Source organism: Balearica regulorum, chromosome 1 (assembly GCF_011004875.1).
Source record: "Balearica regulorum gibbericeps isolate bBalReg1 chromosome 1, bBalReg1.pri, whole genome shotgun sequence".
Lineage (NCBI taxonomy): Eukaryota > Metazoa > Chordata > Aves > Gruiformes > Gruidae > Balearica > Balearica regulorum.
Window position 1 is genome coordinate 58,568,125 of NC_046184.1, and position 22,479 is coordinate 58,590,603.

Here is a 22,479-nt window from a genome sequence, read left to right on the forward strand (position 1 = left end):
CTGGAAACCAGAAAGCGGTTGATCTGTATACAAAAGAAATGACGGTTAGCCCTTTCCCCATCCTTTGTTTGTGCTTAATATTGTAGGGTCTTTTTGGTGGGTTTTGTTTTTTGGGTTTTTTTAATAAGACAGTCCGAACAAATAAATGTCTATATGGCTTACAGAGTTTTACTTCTCTGTGTGGATAGAAATCTATACGCTTTACCAAAACAATCAGCTATGCTGAGTTTGTAAATAGTTATTCTGCTCTCTGCTGTTCTTCTGATATTTATAGGCCACAGCTATCTGTGAATTAGGCTTGATTTTAGTCTTTTCTATTTGGCTTTGGGAATAGCCTCTGGCCTCTATCAAATCCCTACTTGTTTGGATGTAATTGCAAAAGAAAGAACAAAAATAACTGGCCTGGCAAAGTGGTGAGCTCTATCCTTCATCCCCCACTGCCTGTGCTTTCCAGAACAGTGTTTTCCTCTCCACACATGAACTTCACTCTCTCTCCTCCATCCGTACAGCCCTGTATTAAATGCCCACGGCTGCCCTTTCCCTTGTAGGCAACACTAACATTGGAGGCTTTCTGCGAAGACTTGATTTGTGACTGTGAAAAGTACCTTCCTGTGCAGTTGTTAAAGCCCAAGCTTCTGGTTTTCAGTTAAAACAAAAATTATTGCTGAAGAGTTCCTTGACGAATTTTGTCCTGAACCCTTAATAAATATATGAAAAAAGAAAGCGATCCAAAGAGATGTTCTTCCAGTCCTTGACCATGAAGTTTTCTACTGCTTTTTTGTGATCTTACAGCAAAAAAGGAGTTGCAAAACTAATAACCTGTATGAGGGATGGGGCAGAATCTGAACAGAATGAGAAAACACCCAAAGAGTCATATTGTGTTATCTTTGCATCCTTCTCTACCCAAAATAATTCCTGGTTTTAAAAAGAATGCAAGATTATTCCTGCTTAGCATGAAAATGGGAGGCCCCAGTGTTTGAGTGGGGTGTAGCTGCACGAAGCACCTGGTATTCACATAACAATGGAAAAACAACAGTTTGGTGATCTGATGGTGAAGCAAAGGAAATGGATCTTTCTGGAGGCCACTCACTCACTCTTGGGTTCTTCCTCCACCTTAGGGAAAAAAAAAATCTGAATGCATTTTCCTGCCCTATGGTTTCCATTCTAATCTAATGATATGAAACCTCTCTCTCTTCTCCTCCTCCTCCTCTCTCTTGGGAATCCGAAAGCAGATGCTCCTGCTGCCTGCCTTGTGCTGTGTTCTCAATACTCCCTTCCCTTCCCTGGGTTCCTAAGGGTTGTAGAGTTTTATGTATATGTTTTGTAAATATTTAAAAGGTACAGTGGTAAATCCCAAACTGCCCTGGGTTCGCCCCCACCCAGTGTATGATGGGGTTGAGCAGCGCTTTGTCCCTGCTGAGCTGTGGCAGGAGATCTCTGCTGAGATGGCTCCAGTGCTGGTCGGTAGGAGGGACTGGAGGAAGCGTGTGGGTTGCATTCTTCCTTTTGAATCCACCTGAGATGACCAGGCAGTTTTCTTCGACAGCCTGAGAGAACTATATCAAATTGGCTGCATCTTCAGGATCTCTGCATATTTAGTAAGTTTGGTGACCAGAGAGAGAGCAGCGTGTGTCCGTCACAGCCACCTCACACCTCAGGTTCTTGTATTTGGCTTAGGAAATGTTATTTGTTGACTTTCTGTATCACAGTGGAGTAGGAGGCAGTTAATAATTAGCTTTACTGATTCTCCTCGCAAAGCAATGTGAATTCTTGTTTCCTAACTCAATTTCTGCCCAGATTCAATCTGTTTAGTAGGATTATATGGGCCCTGGTAGACTTCACACTGATACTGCTTTGCTACATATGAGAAACAAGATACAAACTTTATACATCCCTTGAATTTCATTTTGTTTTATTCTTGTTTAATAGAATGACATCAGTCTTCCTTTGATGTGTTTGGGTGTTTTTTTGCTTGTTTCCAGGAAACTAGCTGTTTCATTTATCCTGTTTACCATTACATTTCTGGTTCTGACCCGTATAAGTGCCTTTAAATAGCATTCTGCTCATGGTTGCAGTTTACCATGCACTTCGCTGAACCGTGAATAAAACACCTCCAGAGGAAGTCAAGAGAAAGGATTCCTGCTCCTTTTATTAGTGGAGATGCATCCTCTTGATGCATATTTTGGCACTATTCTGCTGAACCAAACAAGTGGACGTATTTGCAGAATTAATGCAGTCTGCTTGCATAACAAGTACCCTGTGGCATTCGTAAAGCTGCAGGGGAAGGGCATCCAACCTCTTTGCTCATCAGCTGCATACCATGTGGCATTCCAAGATGTGCCCTCAATGACATTCAGAGACCAAGAGTGCGTAAGCACACAGCAAAATCTTGGCTGAAGAGGGAACGTTTTTTAAAGATTTTTAAATGGTAAGAGTTCATATTAGTTCATAATAGTGCAGATTGCAAGCTTGTGGTTTCAGCACAGTGTAAGGTTATGTCCCTCACTGCCTTCCACTTGGGAGGCCCAAATCTCCAAGTTCTTATGTTGGACTGGAGTGTCTAAAAGTGCTTCATATTTAATTAAAAAATTGGTTGTATAGTAGCTTACATCTTGTTTTCCCAAAGCAAGTTCTGTAAATTGAGTTCCATAAGTAAACCTGTGCTAACTAAATCTTGTGCCGAAAGTTATGTGGAAACACTTAGAGGTTTTTTTACAGTTAACTACAGTTAACTGTAGGTTAAGATAAAAATATGAATTTAGGTTTGATAACTGTGCCTAAAAGACTGTATGTTTGCATGTGCATTTATTTCTTCTTTGAATGGCTTAGGTGCTTTGAGTGAGTCACTCTGGTTCTGGACTTAGTTTCCACTCAGTGAGATAGATACAACCCCTTGTTACATAAAATAGAGGTCTTGTTTTCATTTATATTCTATTTTTATAATTCTTGCTCAGATGTCATCAGTTGAGCCAGAAATACAAATAGTGTTATTAATGCAAAGAGCCTTAATAACAAATTAAGTACCAGCGACCAGCGTCGGTTTCTCAGGTCACCAAGTCCCTTTGTAATGCCAGTGGCATGAAGGAGACGTGACCTGTGTCCCTTTATCCTAGTTCAGTGAGGTACAGGTTTATGCCTTCAACTCTGCGATACTACACTAATGAGTTAAGTTAGTCCGTACACTGAACTGGTATATTTAAACTTGAATAATTAAGGCTGAAGTTGATGGCTTGATAGTATAAGCTGATTTACCGGTCCTGTGGGAGCGCCTTCCCAGTAGTGCTCCTTTCGCTGTGTAGGGAGTTGAATCCAGGGTGCTAAATTAGCAAAAAACTGATGCACCATGGAGAAAGAGAGAGTGAGAGAAATGAGCTTGTCTTCCTCCAGTTTAGCTAGTTGAACTCTCAGACCATGCAGTAAGATCCATGCTCGATTGAGGGGAGGAGGAGGAGCACACAGCACGGGGCCGTGGAGCTCCTGACCCGAGTTGGCTGGTGCCTGAAGCCCCCAGCTCTCGCTGCGCAGCAGCCCTGGCCGGGCTCCCACTGTTCTCTCCCGGCCTCTGCCTCCTCCTCGGTTTTGCAGGAGGGATTGGCAGTGGAGCAACACAACAAGCTGGACTGGGGAAATGATCCAGCTTAAAAATAACCCCGCAGGGTTTTTTTTTGAAGATACATTCATGGGGTTTTAGCCAGATTAATTCCTGCATCTGGTTCACCAGATTGCACAGGTACACGGACAGGTGCTTCATGCATATGTGCCTTAATGCACTCAAAGTGCAGCACAGCGGTAGGAAGGAGCTGGAAGAGCAGCTGAAATAGTGTCAGCTTGGTTTACACCGATTTAAAGTGTGCGTTTGCGTGTGTAACTTCAACAACGTGTTTCTGAATTTCATGCTGTGTTTCTGTCAGTGCATTCAGTCCTGCTCATCTCAGGTGGATTACAGCTGAAACCCTCCTACTCTCTCCAAACGCCTTGGAAACAGTTAGCCTAAACTCCTGTCTCCTTGGCCATTTTTTCAAGCTCCTAAGAGTTTGTTTATTTTGGAAATGGGGGAGGGGGAAGAAAAGAAAAAAACTTAGTTAAAAATGAGCAGAGCAGCAGATGACAGCAAGGCCGGTTGCTGGCTGCATGCTCCAGTGGTACAAGGCAAAGACGCTGCTGCTGAGGTGACTGGTCTAAACTCCGTGACAAACAAAGGGTTAACAATGCATGGATTTCAAGGGGCTCTGTTTAGTTTCCTTTGGTTTTATTTTATTTTTTTTTTTATTTTACTTTTTTGTTGTTGTTTTTTGTTTAATTTCTGTGTTCTGGCCACACCCAGGAGAACCGTCTGCTTTTGATTTCTCCCTTTACGGTTACATGGTAAATTTTCTTTCTCATTCTTCAGAGATGGAAACGTTCAAATACTATATATATACTTTTTTTTTTTTTTTTCACTGCTCATCATGTTGCTTGTTATTTATTGCAGAGTCTGAGGCCAGACTAAAAGGGTGGCAGTTACTCGGTCTCTTCAGGCCCTTTGAATAAACCTTTGGGTAAAAAGGGGTTAGTCTGGCACTGCAAATTACTCACCAGTCCTAAAAATGTTTGCTGGGGTTATTTAGTGTTCTCTGGGTACACTGAGGCTTCAACTTATTTTCTGCTTGGGAGAAGTTCCTGGCAGTTGCTGGTGGAGAGGAATTGTTGAAAATTTCAGCCTTGTTATCACAACAGCCTTATTAAACCCAAGCTATTTGTATAATCTAAATTTTAGAAACCTTAAGTCTTTTTTTACCTAGGATTGTATCTTCCCTTCCTCTGGCTCCATTCCTACTACTATGGAGCAAACTAGTACCTTCTATAAAGCTAAGCTAGTAAATACTGGACATCTGTCACCTCTCTTTTTTCTTTTTCTTTTATTTTTTTTTTTCAAGGTCAAGACAACCTTGGGAGGGAAAACTGAGAATTGTTTGTTGTGTGTGTGTATATATTTAGGTACAAATTAATCCCTATTCTTTACAGGTCATCTGTGAAAAGGAATTAAAATTATATGTATGTGCTTTTTTTCTCTCCCACTTCTAGAATATGTATATATAATTGCTAGTTTTAAAACTTAGAAATAACAAAAATGTCAAGTGTGGCTCACCTGTTTTTCCTGATGAAAACTTGAATGTCTCAGAGATGCATTAAGACGACAAACAAAGGGGGCACAAATGCTGACTCTGCCATAGTCAACTATGTTAAGCGTTAATTCAGTATTGACATTAAATGGCTCTCAACAGAGAGAGTTGCACAAGCTAAGAACTGATCTGTCAATAAAACAAAAATTGTGGTTAATTAGTTATGTTGTTCAGAATCAGATTAATTCTCTTTTAATTCATATTGTTAATTATTTTCATATAGTCTGCATGTGGATTGTACTCAGCCTTAACTTATTAAAAATACTGCAAATTCCTAATCAGTTTAAGGATATTTAATGATAATGTGTTTTTTAAAATCCCGTACAGACTTTACTAATTGCAAACAAATGTGAATTAAAATAGTCTTAGTGTGGTTCTAGCCTGCATAGATTAATGTCTAAAAAATTACCTTCCCTCTGCTCTGCTGCTTTCAGTTCACATCATCACCGAAGACATAAATTTTATTCGGTCTCCACAGGCTTGTCTAGAACAAACAGAAGTTTTAATGTAAAAAGAGAAGAGGGAAATAGAGATTCCTGTTGCAGTCTTTACCTCCCCTCCTCCCACAACCCTTTAAAGATGCTTTTTTGCCATTATATAGAACCAGAGGGAAAGGTGTTGATCTATTTCTCAGTCTTGCCTTTCTCTGTAGGGGTTCTTTGAAGCAGACACGATACCCTGTCCCTTCGTAATCAGCTTTGTTATTACACCCCCTGCAACCCCTCTGGTTCCCTGCAACGTATTTGAGACTTACATGTGGTTGGGCTGTTTTATTAGCCCCGATCTCTTGTAGCTCCAATTTTAATTCATTTAAACAGAAAACTTTTATGCTGTTCTGAAAAAGGCATGTTTGTTACTTATATAGCTTTTTATTTATAGCTGGAGAAATGAAATTATCTGAAGCTTTAGATTATTGGGTTGGAGCTCAAAGGAGCGCTCTTGTTGATCTCAACACTGCAGTACTTGGATAAGTTCTTTTGTTATTACTGTTCAGGGGAAAAAAAAGAAAAGGAAAAAAACCTGCATTTTACAAATGTGTAATGGTTCTGTGCTGGAAACCTAGCTGTGGATGATACAGGCCAGCATGTGCCAACGGCTTGGGCTTTTTAAGATTAGTATTGTACTTTAAAAAGCACTTGAAGAATGATGGCTTGCTTGTGTCTTGTTGCTAACAGTGCTTAGAAATCAAGATGCTGCTTTTTTTGGAGGGGGGGGTCCAGTCCACGTGTATCGGCCCGAAGCTGCACGGGGTATGCATGCCATTTCCCCAACAAGGCATACCTGTAGATCCCTGACATCACCTCGCTCTCCAGTTAATATCAGGAGTTTCCATTGCATCAAATGCAGGCTTTGCTCTTCCTGCTCCTGAGGGTATTGGAGCCAGTAAAGATTACTCTCTGTACATTAAACCAATATTTGCTTTATACCAAGCCACAGGAGCCAGTTACTCTTCTGCTCTTAAGATACCCTAAAAGCAGAAATCAACATTTGGCCCTGCTCTCTGTAATGGCACGAAGAATATCTCATCACAGTTGTCTGTAGTAAGATACCATTTGTTACTAGTTAAAATCGTAATTAACTTAGTCACGTTGGCTCTGTTTTAATGTCAGTGTACTCATCTCTGTGGAAGGAAGCATGATCTCTTACCCTGCCCCGTTACGCGACTGCATGAGTTGGTGGGAGAAGCACGAGCGTGTAGGACAGGCGCGTTGCACGTGCCTTCGTGGATGCGGTAAACCTAAATTCATCTTACTAAAGGGACATTTTAGTAGGCCTCAAGCCTTTGTGGATGCCTCAAGCAGGGCACATCAATTTTTCTCAAACTTCATGGTCTAACTAGGCAGAGGTTTGTTACTGTCCACGGCACAGAGGTTGCCGTCTCAGAACAAAGCCAAGTAAGATGGGTAGCAGGGTGGGGGAGAGGTAGCAGTAGGTCAGGAGTGTAAGGCAAAACCTGCCTTTACCGATGAATTGGTATTTTGGTGTTTAGATTTGCGCTCAAGTCCAACACAGTACTCATAGGAAAATTTTGAAACTAGAACATGTGATTCTCTAAATCTTCATGTTAAGTAATGTTTATTTGAGGGTGCTACCTAGAAGCCCTGCTTGCTTTCAGGGCCCCATGCATTATTAGGAAAGTTACAGGCATAGGAGTAGACATGAGCTGTGCCCTGAAGAGCTTACAAGTGATGCTTTACAAACAGCCCTTCCTCTCAACAGTTTTCTAAGGTAGGTAATTATTATTGTCTCCATTTTACAGGTGGGAAAAGCAAGGTTCAGTGTTTGATTTGCCCAAAGCTTCACAGAATTCCTGGTGCCAGGCGTGAACTCAGATCGCTGCCCGCTCTTGTAGCAGTTTCTCAAGAGAACGAAGTGCTGCTCAGTGTCGATGTCCTGTACTGTGTCTGGGGCGGGCGGGGGGTCCTGCAAAGCATGTGTGTTAATTAGCAGAGGGGAGAGAAGCCCTGCTTGGGCTTGACCAGCTTCCCTGTGTCAGAGCAGGGTTTAGTGTTTTTAAACAAACAAACAAACCAATCAAAATTGTCTCGAGTAACTTTGTACTTCTTTTTTGGTCTGGCCTCAATTGCTTTTATGTTTTCTTTTTTTTTTTTTTTAATTACTCTTATTCTTATTATGATTACAGTTCCTTTATTTTATCAAATTTAATTTCTTTCATTTATGAAACATGCATGAACCAACAATGTGACTCTAGGAGGTTATTGCTGAGTTGTGCTGATGTCGATTTCATACTGTGATATTTTTTCTCTATTTACCTAGAGATCAGTATTTCAATATATAACGATGTGCATGTTTTCCCCCCTTCTCCCGCTGCATGCAGGGATTCGGGTTCGTAACTTTCGAGAATAGTGCTGATGCAGACAGGGCCAGGGAGAAATTACACGGCACCGTGGTAGAGGGCCGTAAAATCGAGGTGCATGTCTTCAGTAATTCAATTTCTTCTTTATATTTATTCTTTTGATTTCTTTTTGTGTCTTGCCTCACTTATTTCACATTTGGATCCCAGTCTCGTGTGTGCGTGTGTGTTTGTGTCTGTGTCCTTCACCTCCCTGCACTGAAATGTATAAAAGTTTACACCCCTTACGGAATATTTTTGTTATTGTTTTGGGTATTTTTTTCTTTTCTTTCTTCTTTTATTAAGTTTTTTTCCCACCCACTCCAAATTTTTGCCCTTCTGCTGTCTTGATTTTTCCTTTGCTTCAGTTTGCGAGGCTCCGATTTCCTGTTACCAGGCCTGAACAAAACTAACTGAAAGAGTACTGTCCGACTTCTAACTCTGTGTCCAAAAAAGAAAGCAGGGGGCCAGCCAGTATCCTCTCTTTCCTCCGAGGCCAGTTCTCCTCCACGCAAGTGTGAGATGATGCCCGTGGTGGGAGGGGAGGGGAAACACGGGGCAGAATCCCTGAGTGGGCTGTGTTATACACACCGCTGGTTTCTTGACCTGCCCGTGGTCAAGAGTCGGCTTGGTGAAAGCTAATCCTTAAAGTTCCTAGCTCTCACCACAGGGGAGTGAAGAGTTAATGTTGGCTGGCCAACAGGACCATATATTGGGCATGCCTAGTGTTGACCAGTTTGGTGTTCCACTGTGGTGAAGGCTAACTGGCGTCTTCCCTCTCTCCCTCTTTCTTTAAAAAAAAAAAAAAAAAAAAAAAAAAAAAAAAAAAAAAGCCGCCGTTTTTGAGTAAGATGTCTGCATATTTTGCTTTTTTTTTGTTTTGTTTTTTTATTTCCCTTTTCAATGGTTTAGCGTTTAGGGCCCTTCACTTGACTCACTCTTTCCATGGTAACTATACACAATGCTGGCGATGGTACGAGTTGGCGGTAAGTGAAACAAAAGCGCTAGAGAAGAAGCTTTTTTTTTTTAATTTTTCTTAAAATTACAAAAATCCAAAATTAAATAAGAAAGAAAAAATCCATCTGCCATCTCACATTAACACTACAAAATGTGATTTGACTTGTTGTCCCCACCCACCTCCTTCCCCCTTCTCCCCCTTTTATTTTCAATGCTGTTGAGTAATGCCGCCTGGACTTTGGATGTACATATCGTTTTGTAGCAGTCTGAGCTGTTTGATTACTGACTTCATGGTGATTTCCCCTTGCACATCTTACTCAGAGTTACTGAACTCCAGTTTGGCTGGTTTTTATTAATGCACCCATTTCCTCCTCTCTCTCTCTCCTGCCCCTTCTTTCTGCTGCTCTCTTTCTGAGACCTGTTTGTAGCTGTTACTGTTTGTTTTCTCTCTTTTTCTTTCTCTCTCTCTCCCCTCCTCCCTGGTTTATTTCTTTACTCTGTTAAATGCAGCTGTTGGTCTCTTTGCTGACTGGTGGTTTCTGATCGGTTCTGGCAATTTTTCCTTTAAGTGCTTGTGTTGCACTTTGCTGTAGCAGCTGATTTCAGGCACTCGCTCCATCTTAATGATTGTCTGTGAGACCCTATCTCCTCCCTCCTCCCCTCCCCACCCTCTGAATCAATTGTGTTTTTTTTTTTCTTTCTTTTATCTGTGTGTGTTTAACTGCATGCTCTCAGTCTCATCATTGTTGTTTCCCATTCTTTCTTTTTAAATGTGTAATGTTTCTATTGTTTTGGGGCTAAAACGAGAGTAAATGTAGCTCCAGACTCTCCACCCTGCGTATGCTCACCATCCATAAGTATCAAGGGCCCAAGGCAGCTTTTATTTTTATATCCTTTTTGGTTTTTTTTTCTTCTTCACCCTGGCCTCAATTCCTATTTGGCATGGGTTTTGATAAATTACTGATGTTGTATAAAGACTTCACCCTCCTTGCAAGAACTTTGAGGCTGTCTGACACGGGGCTGCAGTAACTTGGCTTCCAAACTGGTCCATCTTTTCTTTATCAGCACCATCTCTGTGGTAACACCCCACTTGCTTGAGCAATCAAACCGCTTGGAACTATGCAGAGCTCTGTAAAGAGGGTGGAGGGCACGATAAAACCAAACAAAGACCCAGGTCTACATCTATATATTTCTTCTTTTTGCTCCCTGCAATTTGCAACAAGGGGGGGGGAAAAATCTGGAAAAAGATTTGAAAATGATGGGGAGGAAATTGGAGACCGTAGACCATCCAAATGCTTGGTGGCATTCCAGAAATCTTCTCAAGCCTTGGGAGTTCAAATCTAAAGCTCCAAGCTACCTTTTTCTATCTAAAAAGTATGCCTGCCAGCAACCTGCTGGGCCACAATCCCAACGGTGAGCTTGAGAAACAAGTCAGCTTGTGCATCACCTGGTTCAGTTCCCCGGCCCTGTGCTGCAGAAATTATCACAGCTCTCGAACAGAACCTGGGAAACCCTTTCAATCAACAAGCTGAAAATAAGCATACGCCAAGGGGTGGGAGGGCGGCAGAGAATCTGCACTTTACTCTCGTTGGCCTTTTGTTTAATGCATAATTTTAAAGTGCCACGTTTAGCTGTAACTTTTATAATTAAATGGCAACTGTTAAAAGTAATTTAAAGATTGCATTCTTGTAAAATTAGTTGTTTAATTTTTTTTGCTCAGAGAAGTTGTGTGTGTGTGTGTGTGTGTGGTATCTGAGTTTTCCACCGTTTTCCCTAATGTCCTATGCTTCCTTCCCTCTCCTCCCCTTCCCCTTTCTTACTTTTAGGTTAACAACGCTACTGCGCGAGTGATGACCAATAAGAAGATGGTCACACCTTATGCAAATGGTAAGAGAGACTGTTTGTGCTAATGATAAGCTGAAACATTTGAAGAAAGAAAAAAGGGAAAAGTCATGACCTCTCCTCAGGACCAAAAAAACCACCAAACCTCAAACCAACAAAACCCCACAAACCCTAATTCATAGCATTATTCTTCAGTATAACCCTCAAGTGTTTATGGAGGAATACCATTTTACGGATGGAGAAGTGGGGACAGAGAGGAGTAGTGACATGCCCAACGTGGCCAAGCTGGTAAAGAAACCAAGGACTGATGGGTTGCCCGCCACTACTGCAAGCGGATGCTGTACAGTGGGATATGCAGTACTTCTGAGCCTTACTGCTGTCACGTAGATACCTAAATATGAATGCAGAAGCATAATTTAGGATACATAATTGGATATATCTCAGTTTCGGTTCTAACTGTAAAAGTACAGCTGTCCCCAAGGAGCCTGGAAAATGGGAGGCATTGCGCTGCTTGTTTGCTCACATTTTGTTACAGACTGTGCCTGTGTTCAGTCATTTTCCAGTGAACCTGAATAGAGAAAGACCAAGTTGTTTGGGTAATGAAGAATCCTGTTTCATCGGGATATCTTGGTTCTTCTGTCTGTGCAGTAATTTTATTGCATAGGCATATATAGCATAAAAAGTCGTTCTTCTCCTGCAGAACTGAATGTTGCTTTGATGGATTTTGAATCTGAGCCTTTGTCCTGGCAGAAAAATTCTTTTTGGTCTGAAAATGTTCCCAAACAGCTTCAACAAGCAAGCAAGCTCTATATAGGTAGTTGCTAGTATGAGAATCTGTTCTAATTACAACATAAGACTCAGAAGTCAGAAGATACAAATTTTATTTGTGGCTCTGCTACTGACTTACTGCATGTCTCTTGGCATATATATCTTATTTTGGTTAGAGAACTGGGGAAACAGGGGCAGGCAGAAAGGCTGGGATTCTAAGTCTCAGTGTCTTAAAGGAACCAGGAAATTTTGTAGTAAAAGGTAATGCAGCCATGTTATGTTGTCCTGAAAGCAAGAGCAGAAACTGTGTATGACTTTGGTGACAAAACTTGGCTTGCATAGCTATGACTTGTGAAACCCTGATAACAGGCAGGAATATTTTACTTTCGCAGCTGGCAATTTAAAGCTAGCTTTAAAGCTATGCAAAGGTATTCGGTATTAGGCCAGGCTTAAGGCATACCGACAAGTTGTCGTACAAGCATTTTCAAATTTAAGGGTTGATCCCGGTCCCCTCATTGCCACTACTCATCTGAGTATTTTGCTGTCAAGGTGGGCAGCACAGGGGCAGCGTGCCCAGTCTTGCGGAGGGAGCGTGCCATGCATCTCTCATTGATGCTCTGTCAGCAGACTTCATCTGGCGTTGATGGGCTGCAGTTCACAAAGTTGTTCATACGGTTTCTGGGCTGGTTAGAGGTGTTAAAGCGCAGCAAGTGTGTCAGGACTCCCAAGAGAGAGGAAGGGTATGGATTTATTTAAATAAAAATAGCTGTGTGATTGCTAGCTGAACAGCTGACATTTTCCCTGAAAGGAATGCCTTGTGGAAGCCAGGCCAGATCATGATGCTTTACACCCCTTGTTTCTCTCCCCAGATAGGAAGGGGGGTGTGTGTGTGGGAAGACAGATATGTTTCTAGATCTGACCCAGTGGTGACTTCTTGAAGCGCTTCTCTTGTAGGTTTTATGTTGATTTGCAGTTCTTGCTAATTATCCAGATGATAATAAAATAAATTCTCTGGGAAGGCTTTCATCCTGAAAAGCAGCATAAAGATGACAGGAAATACTAAAATAACACAGAGAGGAGAAAATGTGAGATGAATAGACTGAATTGCTTTTCTGTGCCATAGTTGTGTGATTCGGTTAGCGAGGAGATTCAGACACTGTTGCTTTTTAGCAGATCTCTAGCAAATAAGACAGAAGGGTGTTTTGATAATTTAAGGCTCTATATTAATTTGGCTGGGATGATGGTCTGGGCCAGCGGCTTTAGAGAGCTTTTGGATCCGCGGCATTCCCGGTGAAAGCAGGGAGGAGCTGGCAGCAAGGTTCATGCAGAGAACGCAGGGTCGCACGCTGCTCGTGGTGAATACTCATATAAGGTAGTTGGCATTCCCTCAGCGGTGCCTCTGCCGTGCTGCGGATCAGCTGATGTTTTGCTGTTCCCTCTGATACAGCCACCTGTACCTAGAACTTGACATTAGAAAAAGGCAGTTGGCCTCCATCTACACCAAGGGGGTTGAGGCGAAGCAGAAATTGGAAAGAGCTGTGCATGTGAAGCTGGGGTGCACGCAAGAGGCTGTTCCCCCTACCCACACTGCCCGCTCCTTCTCTTGGTGTAGATTTTGGCATTCACTGCAGTCTTTGTTGTTTCAGGTTGGAAGTTGAGTCCTGTGGTTGGAGCGGTGTACGGCCCTGAGTTATATGCAGGTAGAGCTTAAGTAGACACTTCCACTTCTGCCATTTAACTGCAGTGGTGTTTGTTTATGTTCTCAATCTGCTGTTTCTTTATAACCTTTTTACATTTTTTTTGTTTTTGTTTTTATTGTTTTTAAAATTAAATTAGCGTCCAGCTTTCAAGCAGATGTCTCGCTGGGCAATGACGCCGCAGTGCCCCTGTCAGGAAGGGGGGGTATTAACACTTACATTCCTTTAATCAGTAAGTAGCCCCCATTGGCCCCTATATTGTTACCATGCTTGAGTTAATGATGACCTGTTACCCTTCTTCTCTCCAGTCTGTATAATATATACTTGAAAGGATGGGTCTCGCTGGGAATGAGTTTACCTCGAGCCAAAGTATACTGTGCAGTGGCTGTAACTTGTTCATCTGCAGTGTGTTCCTGTATTGGTGAATGGGTCTTTCTGAGCGATGAGGAGGCTGCAGAACAAGGGGAGGGTGTATGTGAGGAATAGACCATTCCCCCCCCCCCCCCCCCCCCCCCCTTTTGAAATCAAAGAAACCAAACAGACAAATCCCTAAAGTACATATTATACAAGCTGCTAAACCGCGAGTCTGCAGAGCCCCTAGTGGCATGCACCTGGATGCACGTTGGGTTGGATTTGTGCCCTGGGACTCCTTCCCTCTGGGTATCTGTTTATTACGTGTTTGCAGATGCCTCTGAGGTTTTACATCATATCATCATGAGCCAGTTTACTCCAGCGTAAAGCATAATAAAGCAGGCCCCACTATACATGGAGCCATTTGTTGGTCATGCTTGTTAAATGAAGGTGGGCTCTCAGTAAACTGGCACTTTATGGGAAATTTCTACTGCTGTTATATGGGCTATCTTGTCTTTCAGGCTTTAAAATGAACATACAGAGGATTGGGTGGCAAAGAGTGGGAGGGGAAAGGAGGGAAGAGACTGATGTAAGTTGGTTGACTTTAAGGGCCTCTTGACAAATTATTTTAAAGAGCCTCTGCAGTTTTGGAAGAGCCGCCTGCTATATTGATAGTAACTCTCTGCGCTTCTCGGACTCTAACCAGACTGCATGGCGGTGTCAAAAGGCGGGGGGATTTGTACCCTGTTTGTGGTGGGTGAGGCATGCCAAAGCATTAACCTCTTGCATGCCAAACCTCTCTGCAACCCCTCTTCCCCCAAAGGCCATGGTGTAGCAGGAAAGTATGTATGGGATGCTTGCTGGGTTATAAGCATGCCCCTCTGCAGGATTGATGCAAAATGTCCCACCGCTGTGGAGCTCTTGTGTCACTTTGTTTGAAGCAGGCGGTTTTCTCTGGGCAGGAGCTCAGATCCTTTTCACCCTCCACCTTGTCTGTCTTTACAGTTCCAGGCTTCCCCTATCCAACTGCAGCCACCACAGCAGCCGCGTTTCGGGGAGCCCATCTGAGGGGCCGAGGAAGGACAGTGTATGGGGCAGTCCGGGCAGTACCTCCCACAGCCATCCCTGCCTACCCAGGGTAAGCATTGGTCATGACAGCAGAGTGCTCTGCACAAATGTGTCAAATAGCTGATTGGTTAACCAAAAAATAACTAAAATTGTCTGGATGGTGAGAGTCAGGATATTGCTAGTGCCAGAGCATTCTGCACACAATGGCATCCAGTGGGGGCAAATCTAAATTTTCCCACATTAAGTTCTTGACTGAAACAATTTTCAGTACTTGCAGCAGCTTAAAGCGCTGATGGATTCCTTCTCACAATTTCTCAATTTGTCCGTGTGTCATCCATTCACCCGATATGTTATAGCGCTGCTGAGAAGGACGCAAAGAGAGAAGGTCTAAAATTTCCGAAAAGGTTCTGCTCTTTGCACTCCATTTGTGTTTTCGTATCCAGGAATGAGGAGTATTATCCATTACCATCATGCCTCACCATCTGGCAGTAGGACACAGAAGAGCCATTTACCCACAATGGATTTGCTTTCTTTGTTGGAGACGGTTTAAAAAGGTTTAAAACAAAGATTAATCAAGTCCATTAATTTATAAAGTTGGGAGCATTTGGGATATAGGGAGAACGAAAGTGCAGCATTCCTCTGACTGTTGTATGAAGCAATGGTGAATGCATGGCCTTAGCATTCTTTGCCCTCTGACTTTTCACTAGTAATGCAGTGGAATAGATGCTGTTACAAAAGAGTATTCTGCTGTTGAAAAGTACAGGGAACTAGGTTTGTATGTGAGTTTCGTTTGTTTTTTGTTTGTTTAAGTGTGATGAAATGGCAGATAATTCAGCAAATCCCTTCCCAACTGTCTTTTTTTGTTTCTGATTTTTGAGGATGCTTTATTCATATTGCCTGTCTGGATTTTTACTTGCCATATTTTCTAGGCAACGTTCTCAGAAAGAATAGGAGTAGTAATTAATCCTCCAACACAGAGAAGTGGATTCAACATTTTTTCCTCTAAACTAGCCCCAAAAGAGAAGAAAATAAATTGTAAATCTTTTCTTAAAAAGGGAGGTGGAAGCCACACATATCAGTGTGAGGAGCTGGCCTGATAGATGCTGAATAAGCTTGCAATACCTCCTGTTGTAGCAGATTAAGCGGTGAGAGCTACTGTGGCCCTTTCTTTTTAGAGTTCAGTCTGATATTTAAAGTGGAGCTCAAGGAGGCAAGCTGCAGTCGTCATGTATCTGTCTAGCTTTGCTCTCCGGCAAATCTGGTAATGTTTGTATTTAATTCACTGGAAGACTTTAAATGAAACCTCTTGTCTGAACACGTTGGCCTCCAAACAGAGTGTTTCTTCTGGATTTTCAGATCCACTGCTTTTTGCCATCGCTCCTAGTTGATAGTCTGTATCCTCTAACCATAGCCTCTGACCTGCAACTTGTCGGTCTGTTGCTCTAAAAATGACCCAGTCTGGTTTTATTAGGAAATGCTCCACAGTGAAACAGAAGCAAAGCTGAGCTGAGTGCTGCCGTCTAGCAGAATATGAAATACTTGCACTGGGAAGGAGGGATGTGCTCTTCATCCCTGGGAGTAACGGCTGGAGCATTCCTAGCAAGAGGCTGTCACGAGTGGTGCGCTGGGAGGGACTCTAGGCTTGTCTTTGATATAAATCCAGCCTGAGTCCCATATAAAGGATTTATTTCCATTTGGAATATGGGCCGGGCTCCAATGATTATTCCTTCCAAATACTGTCTCATGACTGTGTTTACTTACATTACATTGGGTTTGTCTGACCCTGCTGACTGATTTTATGTCTTCATGGGCAACGCACTATCCAGTAAACATCTGCAGGGCAGCAGTAAATGAGGCAGGTTCACAAATGGCCCACAACTGTCCCTAGTCCCAAGCGCTGGGAGGGCATAATGAACTAATTCTGGTGTTTACCGTTGTCATAGACTGAATCTCTACAAGACATTCACTAGAGGGAATTTGATTCCTCATGGAATAATACAAAATGTGCAGTTCAGTTCCATGTTGCAGTAATCTGTAGGACAGCCACCGCTCCACGTGGAGACTATTGACCTCCATGGAGTCAGGAGCAGGTACACATTCCTGACACCTAATCCTGCATCAGTTGCTTTCTTCCTGGCCAGTGGAAAGATGACACTGTAAGATCAGTCAGCAACGCATGAGTAATCAAGCCATAGTGAGTAATGTGGAAGAACACAGTAAAGAAAGATGCAGATTAACTCAAACCTGGTAGGAGGAATTGGTTTTCATAAACCTCAGTGATGTTTCAGTTACAAAACTTAATGGTATCACTGCATTTGAGAGCTTAGCAGAATTCAAAAAATACAGAATGTAGATTAATAAAAGCTTGTTGGAATTGCCATACTGGATCAGACCTGAATGCTGTTTAGGTTAGAGTAATTTTTGACAGTGCCTAGTGCTAGATACTCCAGAGGAAGGTGCAAGAAATCTTACCATTCTTAATAGTTTTAACATTTATTTCGAGAACTCAAACTAAGATTTACTAATGCATATATGGAATGCACATACTTACATATGGACATGGATATTTATCCAGGGAAGGTTATTGGTACCTTAGAAAGCAATTGCTCAGACCATTGGAGAGGATGTTAGATAGTCACCTGTGCCTGACCTCAGAATACAAATGCAATCTTCAATTTATCACTGAGGTGGCATCCAATAGAAGTAAGGAGATGTTACAACCTCTGATACATAGCGCGAGTAAAACCTGTACTAGAATATTGCCCTGATTCGTAGCGGCTGTGCTTTCTAAACAAGAATGCTGACAAATTACACTTCAGACCAAAAGCTGTTAAGAATTAAGTCAAAGTCTGAAAAAACCCTTGCATACTGTAAAATTCTCAAAACTAAATAACCTTGATAAATTTTATTTCTCAAACTGTAGGTTAGGCTTTCATTTGTTCATGGTCATTAAGTAGTATCTATATGAAGAGTAGGCTTGCCATAGTAAAGAATAATTTAGTTAGGAGTGTAAATACATAGAGGATTCACTGACTTGAAGCCAAAAGTAGATAAAAATCAGACTAGACATGAGGCAGTAGGGAGCTTTGGGGGTTTGGAGTGGGGTTATTTTGTTCCTTTTACAACAAACTCAACTGTCGGTACATCTAAAAAATATGATGGCTGCTTTACAAAACCAGCGTATTTCTTTTTCTCGTGAATGTGTTTAAGCTCAGGTAGTGGGATTTTTGTAAATGCCACTGAGATTTGATGGGCTGCTGGGCTGCTTTATGCTTCTGGTCAGTCTGCATAACCAGAATAGTGCCTGTGGTTCTCAAATGAAGGAATCCTCTCAGTTTTTGCAAGCATTAAGAATCAGAAATATGGATATTCTAGCATACAAATAAACCTTGCTAACTTTCAACCCTGGCAGTTGATGTCAGTCAAGTCCTAACTGAAAGAGATCAGAGGATGCATGTGTGCTTGGTTGTTTGGACTCAGGAAGTCTTGCTCTTACCTGTTACTAGTGTTCCTTGCAGTTTTCTCTGGAGAGCTGATGCCAGCATCTCTTGCTGACGGGACTCTAAGGTACAGGAATAGTGGCCTGATCCAATGTGGTAATGCTTATATTCATCCAACTGATTGTGTTTGGAATAACTGTTAAAACTGCTAACCTGTTCATAAACCAACAGTCACTTCCTCTGTCGTGCGTTTGCCTTTCCTGCAGGAGCAGGTGGAGTATCACTGCTAAAACACTCCTGGTCCTAGATAGAGAACCCAGCAATGTAAGTCACTGCCCCAGGAGCCAAATTCTTTGTTATGTGATTGTAAAAATTTAGCTTCGACAAACATGATCTTATGGCCTGCTTCTCCCTGCTGAAGTGGCTCCCCTCTTCCTCTAACAAGGGTCTCTATCTTCATATCTGCTCCCAAAGCTCTTGGAGACCATAGTAACTCTGTCTATTGGGAATGGAGTGTACTTTTTCTGGGGAAGACAGCAAGACTAAATTATTCAAGCAGTAGCTAACACTGCAACAGATTTTTTTTTTTAAATTTATTTTATTTTTTTAGTAATAGCATGCAGAATTTTGGCAAGATCTGCTGGGCTTTTTTTGTGTGTGCGTGCCTTACAATAGGTGGGTGTCTGAGGGTGGCAGGCTCTTGGCAACGTTTCACATTCCATCTGATGAGTAAAAAATGATAATCGAAAGAAAAGCTAGTATTCCATGCCTTCTTTATCCTTAATGCTACTGGTAAGTCATGCACGTCAGCTCCATGAACATCACAGATGGTAGGGCTAATGCTTTTTAAAGCCTTGAGCGAGTTTGTGCGGAGCTATTCAGAGGACAAAGCAGGAGGAAATTCCTCAGTACGAAGCACACACTGAACTCAAACGGGTGGGGGGCATCCCCTCTCTTCCTTCCTCATCCTTCCCCGACCCCTGTCCCAGAAGCGAGCTGCATAGTCTTACGCTAGTGAATGCTCTGGTAAGAGTGGCTCTTTGGGAACCCCAGCTCTGGTTTAACAGTTTTCCTGCTTGAAGTTCTGAGAGAAAGAAAACTATAGCTTAAAGCAGCAAAAGCACCAGCCCATGGAAACCCTTCCAGTTGCTCCTCTCTGCTACGGAATAGGTCGTTACTACCAGGGACTCCCACTGCACCTTTCAATTCTTGGACCAGTCACCTAACCTTTTTAGCTCATTATCTCTGCTTGTGAAAGCAATGCATTGTGGGTATTTTTGGTTTTTTCTTTTTAATTACATTTCTCTGTGTTTACTTTGATCAGAATTGATTGACTTGTTTTCCTGAGGTGTTGCATTGGTTCTTTAAGATGCTGAATAATAATACTTTGCATGCTTGTGTGATCAGCCAAATCTTATCGCATGTCTAATGTGCAGGGTAAAAGCAGGTGATGTATGGATGTCAGAAACAAAGTCATGCAGGCCTGTGAAGCTCGAAATACGTAATCACACACAACTCTGAAACGTGCTTCTGACATAGGTGACTCCAGCCCCTGTGGGATACCTTCTGAGGGGCTCCTCGATTTCACAAGCCCACTTCATGAAGCCAATGTTTCCATGTGTTTAGGGGGTAACTAAAACCATTCCAGGAGAATAACCAGAGCGGAGGTTTCTAAACCCTTGTTTCTCTTCTTCAGGACATCAGATCTTTTTCAGTCTATTTTTATTGTACAAGATGGTGGTTCCCCTCCCTCTCTCCTTTGCATACTGTCTCCCCCTCTGCCCGCCCCTTCCCCCTTTGCATGCCATGGAAGATGACTTGGAGCCGTCTAGCGTGCGTGCGCACACACATTCTCTTGCTGATTTGCTCCTGCCAAAAGCCCAGGTTGTGGATTCATACATCACCTGCCTGTGTAAAACGCATGTGCATGCTGCCGTCCTCAATAACCGGAATGTGTTTTCTGTTCTTTTGTTTTTTGTTTTTTGTTTTTTTTTTGTTTTTGTGTGGATTTTCTGCAGTGTGGTTTACCAGGACGGATTTTACGGTGCTGACCTCTATGTAAGTACACACACCGGAGCCTTCTCGTCCCCAACCCCTGACAAGCCAGCCTTTTTTTTTTTTTTTCTTTTGGTTTGTTTGTTTGGTTTGGTTTGTTTTTTTAAAATATCATTTACTTTAATTTTCTTCTTCCTTGTGGATATATATATTTATATATTTAGGAATGCAAGCATGCTTCTCTGTCACTGCGCTTGCCCCTGGGTGCAAGACCTAAGCCTTTGGGTTTCCTGATCATTGCCAGGGTCAGTTTACTGGGTGTCCTGTCCCCCACATGCACACTGCTACTAATCAACCTGAGAAATGATTAGCGAATTAAAATTTCTCTCAACACTTCTCTTGTTTACATAATTTGGATATAAAAATAACAGGACTGGTTTAGCCTCAGACCTTCCCTTTCCTTCTCCCCCTCCGCCCTCCCCTTTCTCTCCCCTCTTGGGGCCCTTTCAGGTTTGATTTGTGCAGCCCACACTAAACTGAGCGAGCTGTATGTTTCATGTGCCACTGGGATGTGTAGATTATCCCTTTGGGGAAGACACTGGGACTGATTAAAAATGGAGACCGAGATGCTAGAGTGAAAACTGACATCTCATTTTGCTGGTAGAAATGGTACCTAAATAGGCTAGATTCTCTTGCCTCTTTGGGGAATTGTAAAGTACAAATATGTGGAGATGTTCAGTTAGAAGAGTCAGCAGCCTCCTCCTGACTGGGAATTAGCTCTGATATCAGAGGGGGGACTTTGTCCTGTCATTGTCTTTGTCCTACCCAGCCAGTTTGTATTGCAAATCTCCAGGACATCTGTGTGTATGTAGGTAGGTGGTGGATGGAGGGATTCTGACTGGCCCATGAGAAAAGCAGTTTCCTCTCCGATGGAGACCTGTTGCAGAGCAGTTATGATAGGAATGCCTTTCAAAGCCAAAATGTTCAGGTCCACTACTGCCATTGCAACTTGGGGCCTGCCTACCTACCTCTAGCAGAGTTCCCTTTCGTGGTATTGTAGGTACTAGCTCTTTGGAGCTGGGGAAGTTTTGTATTGGGAAGTGGCACGGTTGTCAGCATACTTTTCACATCCCTGCTCCTTTGAAGGTGCTACTCCTGACAGTTATAAAGAGGACCCTGGGGTTAGACTCAAGATAATAGATGGAATTACCTTTTGGATTTTATCAGCTCATATGGAGGGTAAAGTCTTGTAAAGGCACTTTTCCCAACACAGTTACAGCAGTTGGAAGATGTGTTCTCTGAGCATAGAGATAGTGGATGCATTTCTTCATTCCCACATAGCTATTGTGTGCAGTCCTTTTAAAAATTGATCTGCCTAGTCAAGTGTTCCTTTATAAAACTGTGTCAAGAACTATGGAGGGTTCTGGGTTTTCCCGCCTCGCTCCTAAAACACAAGTTTTACAGTCCACTGACTTTGCTGCTGCAAGTAAGCAAGCAAATGAGCAATGCTTAGTGCCTCTTCCCTCAGAGTATGGCATATAAGAGGCTGTCATGTTGCAAGGGAAGACTGGCCAGGGTTCTTACTCCCTATTTATTTTGACAAAGCTCCTTCAGAGCTTCCATTGCAGCTGGGGAGGAGGGGTTTATTTAACATGTTTTAAGGACAGAGACTTCAGTAATGAAGAATCCCTGTAACCACTTGGTGCTGCAGTGCAGTAGCATCACATAACACAAAAACAAGTCCCCGAGTCAGGTTAGAACTGTTAAGTGGATTTCTGATGACTTGGCTGTTGGTGACTTTGGTCTCACTGTCAGAAAGCAGGACGACAGAAGAGGGGATTTGTCAAGGTAGATGGTGGTGCTTTTTCCTATGTTATTGCTGCCCAGAGCCCTCTGATGGAGCTCAGGAAAAAATTATCATAATCCAAATAAGACATTACCCTTCCAAACAATTTGCTTGGCACAAGTGGAATGATTCTGGTGTCCCTGTGCCCCACTGATTTGTCGTGCTTTTCCCTGCAGTGCTTACGTCCCTCTGGTTGCTGTGGAAGGCTTGTCCATATTATGGAAGGGAAGCAGTTATAACTGGGGGGGAAGTTAAATTGAGATTCCCTTAGGTTCTCTTAGTCCATAAGGTTGTGTCAGGGAAGGGTGAAAAGGAGCTGAGCTGGCAGGGAGTGGTTAGTGGTAGGCAAGGTGAAGTGTCCCAAGTTTGGGCTGCTGTTTCTGCATACATGTTATGCACCAATTTTTCATTTTCCTCCTCCTCCTCTTCCTCACTCCTTTTTTCTTTCCTGGGGCAACCATCCTGCTAGCCATTTCTTCTGTGAAGAAGGCATTCCATC

General features: G+C 42.6%; 1 protein-coding gene across 20 annotated transcripts in view; it reads left to right on the forward strand.

Annotated features, from left to right (window-relative positions):
• Positions 1-22,479, forward strand: part of RBFOX2 (RNA binding fox-1 homolog 2) — a 174,335-nt gene that overhangs the window by 137,874 nt on the left and 13,982 nt on the right. For 9 of the 20 annotated variants that reach the window (XM_075753506.1, XM_075753524.1, XM_075753564.1 and 6 more), the window contains 5 exons: positions 8,002-8,094; positions 10,800-10,860; positions 13,230-13,283; positions 13,420-13,512; positions 14,637-14,769. In XM_075753506.1, the coding sequence (XP_075609621.1) occupies positions 8,002-8,094; positions 10,800-10,860; positions 13,230-13,283; positions 13,420-13,512; positions 14,637-14,769 (434 nt within the window). Of the gene's footprint in view, positions 1-8,001; positions 8,095-10,799; positions 10,861-13,229; positions 13,284-13,419; positions 13,513-14,152; positions 14,221-14,636; positions 14,770-18,405; positions 18,464-20,157; positions 20,198-22,479 lie in introns of those variants that run through there. The other 11 variants (XR_012835567.1, XM_075753517.1, XM_075753534.1 and 8 more) reach the window with 5 other exon arrangements.